This window comes from Chenopodium quinoa, unplaced genomic scaffold (assembly GCF_001683475.1).
Source record: "Chenopodium quinoa cultivar QQ74 unplaced genomic scaffold, ASM168347v1, whole genome shotgun sequence".
NCBI lineage: Eukaryota > Viridiplantae > Streptophyta > Magnoliopsida > Caryophyllales > Amaranthaceae > Chenopodium > Chenopodium quinoa.
The window spans coordinates 4066665-4079403 of record NW_018742733.1 but is presented as its reverse complement, the minus strand read 5'-3'; the positions used below and the strand labels follow the sequence as shown (position 1 = coordinate 4079403).

General features: G+C 35.0%; 1 protein-coding gene across 1 annotated transcript; it reads right to left on the bottom strand.

Annotated features, from left to right (window-relative positions):
* Positions 1-367: 367 nt before the first annotated feature.
* LOC110723939 lies at positions 368-3510 on the bottom strand. Its single transcript, XM_021903351.1, has 2 exons — positions 3358-3510; positions 368-2001 (listed from the first exon to the last, which is right to left on the bottom strand). Exon 2 carries the CDS (start codon positions 1897-1899, stop codon positions 793-795), a length of 1107 nt encoding a protein of 368 aa, XP_021759043.1. The 5' UTR covers positions 1900-2001; positions 3358-3510; the 3' UTR covers positions 368-792.
* Between the last annotated feature and the right edge of the window lie 9229 nt (positions 3511-12739).

The following is a 12739-nucleotide window of genomic DNA, read 5'->3' as shown; positions in this document are numbered from 1 at the left end:
AGTTCCTTTCCGACTTTATAATATTGAGTGCTCACAATTAAAACTAGAACGTGAGATTTGCACGAGGCTTTTTAGAGAATGCTACTCCGCATCCAAGTTCCTACTCCGGAACGAACTTTGCTTGAATCCTTTATTCACCAAAGACTCAAAACATTCATTAGTCGAGTTTGTCAATTTGTCCATCAAAACCAAAAGGCTCAACAAATTCCCCCTTTTTGATGATGACAAACATTGACAAACTTAGGTAAATAAAATCATCCAGGCATGCAACAAAAATTTAAAGTAAGGCATGAAAACAAAAAAAAAAACAATTAAAGAACTTAGAAAAATATTAAAAAGTTTTTTTTTTTTTTTTTTTTTTTTTTTTTTTTTTTTTAAAAAAACTGAGCAAAAGAAAAATTAACAAAGACTTTAAAAACTGAACTTAGCAAAAGTTTGTACCTTCGATGTGTGAGTTCCTTGGTAAACACTTTAGCCGCCATGAAGTTTGTCTTTTCCCCCTTTTGGCATTATCAAAAGATTGAAAAAAAACATTTTGCTATACTCCCACTAGACTACGTAGGGAATAGTGAGCTCAAATAATGCAAGGCAAAAATAAGTTAGGTACCAAATTATCAGCAAACACACACAATCATATGAAAAATACGAGCCAAGTTCCGATTTAGGAAATAGAAGAGGAACATAGAGAATGTAGCAAAGGATAAAGGCGTACAAACCAAAGTTCAGAGAGATTAAACAAAACCAAAATAAAATTGTTCAACATATGAAATTAGAATAAGTGCAATCAAGGATTTAAGAGGCTGCATTGGTAGGATCAAGGGTTGGATTTGTGGGATCAATAGAGTCTTCCTCGACTTCCTCAAAGGCTACTTTGTTGATAGTTTCCAAGATCTCCTTGTTGCCTTCACTAAACTTGCCTTCAGCCTGTGCAAGCTTTGCCTCCACGCCTGCAAATCCGGTTGCTTGAGATTCTGCCAGAGCCTGCACCTGGCCTTTAAGAGAAAGCAATTCCGAGGCCATTTCCTCCAGTTTCTTGCTCACCAGAGTAGTCAACTTCTCCATATCTGCTTTAACCTGTTGAAAATCATAAACAAACACACGAGTTCCAGAGAAAGCAGCAAAGCCAGTAGGCTGAAATGGAGGAGGAGAAGGTGAATGAGGAGGCTGCCTAGTAGATGAGACAGGAATAGAAGAGGGTTCAATGGCAAAGGGGACTTGGGTAGGTTTGAAGGTGGGATCAGATTTGTCTGAGGAGCTGATGGTTTCTACAGTCACAGGGTGTGTAGTAGAAAGGGCAGGCTTGACCACATTCCTCTTACTTCTTCTAAGGCCCCCTGTAAACACAGGAATGACAGGTGGTCCAGCTGTGCTCTCAGAGTCTGTGGTATGTTCCCCCTCACTTTGATCAGTTCCCTGCCCCTCATGTGAGTCAGATTTTCGAGCTTCCCCCTCAGAAACTTCCTTATGTTCCCCCTCAGAATCTTCCTGTTTTTCTCCTTGCACATCTCCCTCAAGTATTTTTTCTTTGTTTTTCTCTCCGTTAGAACTTTTTTCTTCTTCCTTATCTCCCTCAGAATCACTGGAGGTGGTAGCACCCTCACTAGCAACCTCACTACCCTGGTCACTGCCCTCCTCATCACTTGCGTCACATTCTTCCTCAGCTTCTTTCCCTTTCCCTTTCTTTTTCTCCCCTCCTTTCCGAGGCACAAAACATACTTTGCCATTTGTAAGCCTAAGACTCAGTCTAAGTAATGATTGTTCAGAGAGGATATTATCGGGTTTGAGATATGTTGGGGATTCACATTCAACATCAATACCAAAAGATTTGACCAACACAGTAAGGAAAGAGCCATATGGAATTGTGGTCTTTTGAGCATAAAAATTCAAGTGTTCAATCATTAGAGCAGGGAAATTAATCTGTATTTTGCATGCAAGACAGAATATGAGGGAGGCATCCAAGAGTGATACGGTACTCCGTTTTTGTAAACGGGGTACTATACCCTTCCAGGTGAAGGTAAACAGTAGCTTATGAAGGGGTGTTAGGGCATGATGGTGAGTAGTTTTCACTTTCGGATTTCCTCCAATAAATTGAAGGATTTTGCATTCATCATTATGGCCAATATTTACAGATTGTTTGTGCTTTAAATAAGAACAATAGCCTTTAACAGGAACTTGAAATAGATTTCCAAGATAATTGGCATCAATCGAAATTGGAATATCATTAACTACGGCCGAGCACACACCATTATCACATTGAAAGGTATTTTTGAACTCATAAATAAGTTTAGGATAAACAGGGTAATGAGAACAATTCTGGAACAAGTGAGTCCATTTTTGATAATCAATTAAAGAAGTAAATTCAGTGAACTTACTCGCCACACACCAATCATAGTTGATGTGATATCCGAGAGTGTAATTCCATGATGGGAATTTGGTGGTTGCGCGCCGTTTCCTGTCGCCGCCCTTCACAACCTTAGCCTTCCTCTTTGGCTGAGCAGATGGATGCACCATCGCAATTGGCACCGGTTGTGGAGACCCCGTGTTTGAGGAGGGTTTGGATGGTGGTGATCGGGTTTTTGGGGTGGTGTTTCGGTTGGTTTTCATGGTGTTGAAGGTAAAATGAAGGGAAGGAGAAGATGAATAGTGTGAATAGGAAGGAGAGAGAGTGAGGCTGGTTATGGGAGTTTATGGGGAGTTTAATTGATTTGATAGGTGAAGGTGGAGTGAAAAGAAGAAGAAGAGTTTAATTGGGAGGAGTGAGAAAGAAAAATGACGGTTTAAAAGGTGAGGTAGTGGAGTAGTTTTAGAGGTAGTAGGATTTAATTTGGTGAAATAATTGCACTCATCTAATTCAATGTTGATAAAATAAAATCGTAAGTTAAGGAGTTGATATACATGCTTCTTATCTTACGTAACAAATAAAAGCAGAACTGAACAAAGGAAAATAAGGAGGAAAAAAAAGATAAAAATATGAATAAAAGATAAGAATAAAAGATAAAAAAAATAAGGAAGGCAAAAAAGATAATAATAGGAAGGAAAACAAATTAACAATATAAAAAAATGGTAAGTGCAAATGGATTGTAAATTATGATGATAATTTACGTGATCATAATACAGAGAATAAAGAATGATGAAAAGGGAACTTGAAACAACATGGCTCAATATTTTTAACATATTAAAAGTATGTATAAGTGACTTTTCAATACTTCACAAATCTTTTCCCTGGGTAATTTCAGCTGTGTTATGCACACAAGATTGAGCATAGCATTGTTAGTTACATCCGATTTTACCTTAGGGGTTCCAAACAAAAATCACTTTAGCCGTAGCATCCCCAATTCCACACGCATCTTTTCAAACTTGTCTCTGCTTAAAGGCTTAGTTAATATATCAGCAATTTGACATTCAGTAGAAATAAAATCTAGCCTAATTAAGCCCTTTTTCAAGAAAGTCATAAACATATCAAAAGTTTCATCTTTACTATGTAAGAATATGACCCATGTAAATCTAGAATAATCATCCACAAGAACTAAGACATATATTTTTCCACTTCTACTTTGAATTCTAACGGGGCCACACAAATCCATATGAATGAGTTCCAATGGTTTTGTGGTGCTTACCATTTTCTTTGATTTAAATGATGATCGAACATGCTTTCCTTTGATGCAAGCTTCACAAATTTTGTCATTTAGGAATTTGATAGAAGGTAATCCGATTACCAAGTCCTTTGACCTTAATTTGTCAAGCAATGAAAGACTAACATGTCCAAAACGTCTATGCCATAGAAGTGGATCATCCTCAATAACACTTAAACAGGATAGATTGTATTTTGGAACTTTGTTAAGATCCACGGTATACGTGTTCCCTTTACGAGTTCCTTCCAAAACGATTTTTCCAGTGTTATTGTTGATGATTTTGCATTTTTCAGAAGAAAAGCTTACAGAGTTTCCTTTATCACAAAGCTGAGATATACTGAGTAGATTATGCTTCAAACCCTCGAAAAAATACATTGTCAATTGCATGGGAACTTGACCTTCCTACTTTGCCAACAGCAACAATGTTGCCTTTCTTATTGTCTCCAAAGGTCACTGTTCCCCCTGTATAGGCCGTCAGTGAGAGAAATCTGGATTCATCTCCTGTCATGTGCTTAGAACAACCGCTATCGAGGTACCACTGGTTGTTCCCCCTCACTGCGACCTGCAAAAGAAATTAAGGGTTAGTAGCAGGAACCCTTTCATTCATGGGTTCCTGTGTTGACACATTTAAATCAGATTTCTTCTGCCAAACATAGTTCACATTCTTATTGTACAGATTTGCTTTCTTAGTACATTCTTCACTGCGATGTTCCTTTTTACCACAAAAAGAACAAACGGTCTCACTAGGTAAGTTCACATATTTCTTTTTCTTTCCAGTGGACTTCTTCTTATGAACATAGCCTAGACCTTCTGTTCTTTTTGTCTGAGCTTCCTTTACCCACTTGGGAACACCCGTGCTTGCTGTATTTTTACTTTTTCTTGCAATTTCTAGGTCCTTTTCTAGTTTCTCATTTTTATCATTGGTTTCCTTTATCTCTTTCTTAACATGCTCTAGTTCATTATTAAACATGATTAAAGGAACTTCAGTAGACCTGCAAGAATCAATGTTAGTACACAACATTTTATATTGAGTCAATTCAATATTCAGCATGATATTCTCACTCTTGACTCTTTCAAGGGATTCTTTTAGCATAATATTTTTATCTAACAATTCAAAGAATCTGCCTTGAACATCATTTCTTAAGCTATTCAGATACTTAACATGATCTCTACAAATTCCAGTTGCCTTTTCGGCTTGCCTTAGTTTTGCACATAATTCTTTATATTCATCTAAGGTTTCTAACAATAAAGAGATTAATTTATCCTTTGAGAGAGATTTCAAATAACTAGGTTGAATGACTACCTCATCATCATGCTTTGCCATTAGACAGAGATTGGCTACTTCATCGTCTGTGTGTTCCTGTTCCTCTTCTTCGGAACTTGATTCTCCCCACGTGGAAATCATTGCTTTCCTGAAATTTGTTTTAGAAAAGTTAGGCTTGGAATTTCTGCTTTGATCAGCTTCTTTTCCCTTGCCTTTCTCAGATTCCCATAATGGACACTCTTTGATGAAGTGGTTGGTGCTTCCACATTTGTGACAAGAAGACTTGGCTTTGGGTTCCTGATTTCTTTTACTGTATCCTTTCTTCTTGTCTAAAAACTTGTTGTTACGGTAGAATTTTTTCAGCCTTCTCACCAACATTGCAGCTTCTTCTTCATCGATGTCAGACTTCTCTTCGGATTCTTCATTAGCTCTTAATGCTAGCCCTTGACTTTTGACAGTCTCCTGAGTCCGATTGTTCGACTGGATCTCGTGAGTAATGAGGGAACCCGCAAGCTGTTCCAGATTGAACTTGGTGAAGTCTTTTGATTCCTGCACCGCTGCAACCTTTGCTCTCCATCTGTCATTGTCTGGAAGACTTCTTAAGACTTTTCTGACCTGCTCATCTATAGGAATTATCTTACCAAGACACGTTAGTTCGTTAGTAATACTTTTAAATCGAGTAAACATGTCTTTAATGGATTCTTTGTTTCCCATTTCAAAGCGCTCATACTGAGATAAAAGAATATCTATTTTGGAACGTTTAACATCTGACGTTCCTTCATGTGTAACTTCCAGAAGATCCCAAATTTCCTTTGCGGATTTGCACCCTTTGACACGAGTATGTTCATCGGGTCCAAGTCCCCAAATTAGAAACTTTTTGGCAGTAGCATTCATTTCTAATTTTTCGAAATCAGTTTTTTCATATTCATCCATAGGTTTAGGGATTACCTCATTGTTAGCATTCGTTTTCGTAATTTCGTAATCTCCTACTTGTATAATCCGCCATACCTGATAATTCTCTGCTTGGATGAAGATTTCCATCTTATCCTTCCAATAAGGATAATATTTGCCGTTGAAGTATGGAGGCCTTTGAATGGATGTACTCCCGAATTCCTTTTCCTCTGTGTAAGCCATTTTCCCAGGAACTTACTCAACAGGGTTGCCTGCGTGCTCTGAGTTCCCGCTCTGATACCAACTGAAAGTCTAACTGGCTAATACAAGAGGGGGGGTGAATTGTATTTGAGGTGAAATCTAAAAACTTTTGCGGAATTTAACTAAATGAAATAATGACGAGAGAAGATATAGGCTTTTCTAAATTTCCACTATGTAATCAAACTCTTTACAAGTGAAGATTCAAACCCGTTAACAAGTTCCACAAACTAGGAACTTGTTCCCAACTCTCACAGAAGCCTTCAGCAACGAAGCTTCCTTGACCTCACTTTACAAACTCACAATCCCAACCCCTAAGTACTTGAATACAATATGTGATTACAAATACCTATTGCACTCAAGAATATAAGAAGGATAATAACTCTCTTTATGTTATTAGAAGGCTACTGGAATTTTTATGCTCAAGAGTTATATCTTTCTGAGATAGTTTGCATGAGTATTTATAGAGAAGGCTTAGTCATTAACCTCCACTATAATCACGTCCACATGCCAACAACCCACTAACAACTTGTGGAGTTATCTTGACAGATGGTAATCATGAAGAGGTTTCCTAGCCTTATCTAATTAGTCCACTATCTTAAACAACTTGATAATCATTAGCCGTATAAAGATTTTCACACAGAAAAACCGCTTGCTATCCTTATCAAATATTTGTTTAAAAAGATTATCAAAAGTTTGTTTAAAAAGATTTTATTTGAAAAGATAAATTTATTATTTATTAAAACAACTAGATAATTATCTTCGATAATTATCTTTATTAAAACTTTTACAAATTATCTTTTCTTTAAGAAATTATCTTTTAAAACTAACTTTTATTCCAGTAGTCTTTTTAACATAAGTCATTGAGTTCCTTTCCGACTTTATAATATTGAGTGCTCACAATTAAAACTAGAACGTGAGATTTGCACGAGGCTTTTTAGAGAATGCTACTCCGCATCCAAGTTCCTACTCCGGAACGAACTTTGCTTGAATCCTTTATTCACCAAAGACTCAAAACATTCATTAGTCGAGTTTGTCAATTTGTCCATCAAAACCAAAAGGCTCAACAAATGTTAATATATATTCTTATTAGCTTATGTAGAGGTGAGAATCGATCCCAGGATCTCTTGAAATCGGGAAGAAAACTCTAACCACTTGAGATATACTATATAATTGTATGTGTTATGTTGTAGAATATTGTGGATGTAGCAATGATATATGTAGTGTAAAAAAAAGACCAAGAATATATTCTGCCCTGCCTGAACAGTGCGCGCGCCCGATCACAACCGAATCCATCCTGTACTATCGTCGATTCGGATAACTCTCTATATTTATCTAAACTCGAACGATTTGTTATGTTTATTTTTGAGCAAAAGTAAATAATATATTCTTAAAATTGTGTTAATAACATCAATTTATTATTAGACTATTTCTCATTTCGATGTCCACATAAAATTTAATGTATACCATGCGCATGGTGTATCCGGAAAGAATATAAGGTATATTTAAAAGAATATGGGCAAAAAAAGAATATTATATATATTTATAAAGAACATGAACATAATATGTTCTTTAAGTTTGATGATTATGTTCTTTGAGTTTGAACTATATGTTCTTTATATTATACAATATATTCTTTAATGCATGTACATTAAAAAAAAAAAAAAAAAAAACAAAAAAAAAACCAATCACTCGAGTAACCAGAAAAAAAAACATGTTCTTTAATGTATTATCATGTTCTTTTTGTAAAGACTTTATGTTCTTTGGCTAGAGGTGATCAAAGTTAGAACGGTCCGACCCGATTTTGCACGGGTTTTGGGCAGAATTTTTTTCGCCCGCCCCCAAAATTGGGTCGGACCCGACCCTTAAATTTATTTTTTTGGGCGGGTTTGGGAATGCATTTTAGTTGATTTTTTTACTCGACCCGAAAAGCCCGCACGGCCGGACAATTTTGGGCACAAAAACTTCGGCCCAAAATTTGGCCCGACCCGAGAAGTGAGCTGATTTTTTAACCTTGGCCCAGCCCACCCAATGATCACCTACATCTTTGTCAAACAAGAACATGTTCTTTTTTGTCAAATATAATGTTCTTTTTCAAACACGTTCAACACCTAAATAACCATGAAAAATAGTATGTTATTTTTGTAAAGACTTTATGTTCTTTGTAATGTCATGTTCTTGTCAAACACAAACATGTTCTTTTGTCAAACATAGGTATGTTCTTTTTCTAACACTAGCATGTTCTTTTTTTTTGCCCATGTTCTTTTTTTGCCATATTCTTTAAAATATGTCTAATGTTCTTTCCGGGTGCACCATGCGCATGGTGCACCTGGGTGCACTATACTATTTTCACATAAAATTAGATTCGTACTATAAAGCTGAATTTTTATCTTAGCCTTCAATTATAAGTCTCAAAAAATAAAAAATAAAAAATAAAAAATAAAATATAATCATGGTTGATTCCGAAATTATTTTTATTTTACTAGCGTTTTTTTTTTTTGTTAATAATTATTCCAGATGTATTAATTTTCTTACTAACGTTGTTAAAAGTCATCAATTGTTAATAAATCAGATGGAGTCATGGATCCTTTTATTTGAAGCATGAGCACATTCATTCTCGAAGGTTCAATTCATACATACGAATCGAATAAATAACTAAATAAGTGGCAAGCATGTTGGACCATTGGAATATGTTCAAAGTGATCAGCAAAATTAAATGTTTATATAGATAGATACATATTTGTTATTTTAGATGAACTACTACAAGAGGGGGGGTGAATGGTAGTAGGTTCCAATCGCGGAACTTATGCGGAAATTAAAAACAAAACGTAAAGGAATTTAAAGCACACATCAAGTTTTACAAGGAAACCATCCAGTGCCTAACTAGAAGTAAAACCTCGGCCCTATTGGGACTTATAAACAAATTCCACTATAATAGGCAACTCTCCTAGTACAACCTATTACACAGACCTTTGCTTTGCAAGTTCCACCACGGACACTTGACTATATGATAGGACACCTCCTACCAGACCTAAGACACCTCTCAGGACCCTTTTTCTCCCTTAACCCAGGACACTTCCTAGGTGGCCCAAGACACCTCTCGGGTTCCTTTCACTCACTGTGCAACCCAAGACACACTCGGGGTGACTAACTACCACTCGAATTTTACGAGATTTCAAACTCATCACAAACGTGAATTTAAGAGAATTCACAATCTTACCCCAAAATACAAAACACTCAACCATTTTTCCCATTACAAGATCTCATTGAATATCCCTAAATACATATCTATGAATAAAGAGATAAAACTAATATGTTGGACACTCGAGACCTGTATGGAACTCACTGGACGTACTGTAACCAAAACCTGATAGGAACTTACTTTGACCATGAGAACTGACTTAGCTTCGTGGTGAAGGATAAAACCATTAAGCACGACCCCTACACTTCGTCAGCCTCAACTTTGAATGAATACATATGAGCATATTTATAGTACACTCGAATTATTCATTTTATCTTGAAAAAGATAGATTTTCTGAAAAGATAAGTTTAAAAGATATTTTCTAAAAATCAGTTTTCTGAAAATATATCTTTTTGTTAAGGATAAAATCTGTTATGAATAATAAGATATAATCAACATAAAATCAGATTTTATTCCAATCTTATCTTTTTGTTTAAAAATACTTTTTAAACAAAATTGTCTTTTTCCAAAAGGGATTTATTAGAAGATAAATATCTTTATTCAGTAAAACCAAATCCCTAAAAGATATGCACGTATAAGGTAAATATATATATCATGAAAACCGACTTTTAACGACGTGCATACTTAAGTTCCTATTAGGTTCCTGAACTCTAACAGTCTCTGAGTTCCTGACAAGTTAGTCACTCTAATTTCATTGACTGTTTGGAGTTCACCTTGGTTCTATATAGACTTGTTCCACACCGACTTTTATGTCCAACATACTTACATGAATCCCAGAGCAATATACTTCTATTTCTCTGTCTTCATGTTGCTTCTCTGAAACTCTTGTTCTGGAATCCTGTAGTCTTGATATATTCTGGATCTTAGGGTTTGCCCCAACATTACACCGGAACCAGGTCGTTACAACCCGTTGATATGTTCCTGTCAGGAAACACCTTTGCCCCAGCATTACACCGAAACCAGGTCATTACAACCCGTGGTACGTTCCTGTTAGGGAACACTTTGAAGTTCCATTTCTGGAACTCTTCTTCTATTTTTACTTGTATCCTCATGAATCTTCTAAAGTTCCTTTGTTTCAGTTCCTTCTTCAACTCCTAGAGTTTACTAAACCTGCAAACATCACAGCACTAGAAAATCCTTATTAGATGGAAGTTTGCTCAATCATAACTACCATCATCAAAACCTCATATGGGTCAACAAGTTGCCCCTTTTTGATGATGACAAACTGAGCAAACTTCTGAGGATAACAAAGTAACTCAGAAGGTTAGTTTTTTCATTTATAAAAATAATAAAGAAAACTAAGCTAAATTAAAAGACTCCTACACATACATGACCTACATATGCATAGGATACTTACCTTATGAAGCTAACGTATGCAAACACATATTTACATAGTTACCTTCATGGTTCCTTAGCCATCATCATGCTTATCAACCATAACACTTATCATTGTTCTTGTTCCTCTATTGCTTATCATATATTACTCAAGTTCCTTACATATATACCTGTCATTACTCAGGTTCCTTGTACCCTGTTCCAAGCATAACTTGTTCTTTTTATGCACAACTAAACAAACACGTTAGATAGATAATCATCATTATTAGTTTACAATCATCAAAACCTAATTACTCAACAATATTCTTCTCAAACAAAGCACACCAGAACTTACTTGCTTCTACTACTACTACAACTAAGTAATTTAATTTCAATTTTCAAAGCTTCTTCACCTCTCTAAGCTCAACTCAATGGCTCAACTAGGCCCCCAAGCAAGGTGCAGGTTTGATTTGATTTGATTGTCTTTATAAAAGGGTTGTGAACGATCCGATCCGAATCGAGTTGAGTTTTAGTTTGCTCGAACTTTTGTTTGGGCTTGACTAGTTAAGGATTTGGCTTGTTCGAGCTTTGTTCACGAACATGCTCGTTTGTATTTCGGGTTTAAACTTGAGCTTGAACGAGCTTAATTAATTAAGCTTAACTAAATCAAATTAGCCCTGACTTATAAAAAAAAAGATTTCTTTTAAATTTTAATGGTCCACTATAACTTTGATGTATTAGGAACAAATTATGTGGCACCTTCAAAAATCGCCAATGTTGTTATCAACATTTACAGATCAAAAGCCAGCATCTTTGGATGAAATGCAAGGATTGAATCAACATCAAGACCTACCCTACACTACTACAAAATTGGCCAAAGAGACCCGTCCAAATAGGCCAAAGAGAGTGTCTTAGAGGCGGTCTCTAGCTAACCAGTATCTTTGGCAAAGAGACTCCTTCATTAGAGGCCGGCAGTCTTCATTTTTATAAAAATTGAGACCTGTCATCTATAATAGGCGGTCTCTTTGGGTAATTGTAGATCAAATAAATTAGAAGCGAAAGAGACTCGTGTTGTCAGATAAACAATATCTTTTTTAGTATTACAGAGACCTGTTATTTTACAAAGGCAATCTCTTGAAACATTTATTTTAAAAAAAAAGAAATTCCGAAAAAGCCAATTTATTCATTCAATTGTCAATTGATAAAGTCTATACATTTGTAAATACTTGGATACTATAATAGGTACATAATTCATATGCACTAATACTTAAATTTGACTAAAATGAAAACAAACATGTAAACAAAAAAAGCTATTTAATTACATATTTTGAATTATTTAGCATATACATAAATCTCTTTTACTACACCATTAAATCCCACCATTTTCGAGATTTCTGGAAAAACCCAGAAGTTATAGACCTCTAAAATTGTAGAAGATTGCTTCATTTTGTCACGTCCGGGTAAATAAATCAGATATCATCTAATTAACTCGTCGAATCTGGGTAGAAGTATTCAAATACAAAAAATTAGAAGTCATATGATAAGCATCAAAATTAATTTACAAAACTAATTAAAACAATAGTTGACACAAACAAATCTAAAAACTAAATTAAAACATAATAAAAGTATAAATGTAAAACATAATATACATAAATCTCTTTTACTACACCATTAAATCCCACCATTTTCGAGATATCTGGAAAAACCCAGAAGTTATAGACCTCTAAAATTGTAGAAGATTGCTTCATTTTGTCACGTCCGGGTAAATAAATCAGATATCATCTAATTAACTCGTCGAATCTGGGTAGAAGTATTCAAATACAAAAAATTAGAAGTCATATGATAAGCATCAAAATTAATTTACAAAACTAATTAAAACAATAGTTGACACAAACAAATCTAAAAACTAAATTAAAAACATAATAAAAGTATAAATGTAAAAAAAAAAAGTAGGAGAAAGAGGATCGGATATATAACAACTATTGTAAACAAGTATAAAATTCATGTGAAACTTTGAACATTAGAAAAAAACACGTTACTCATTTTCAAACATTAAACACAAGAAGCATTATAACATAAAATTCTAAAATTTCATAACACAAAATGTTTCTAGATCTTGAGAAATAATTAACATATAAGAATTAGCTCAAAACTAAAAACCCTAACCCAAAAAATTCA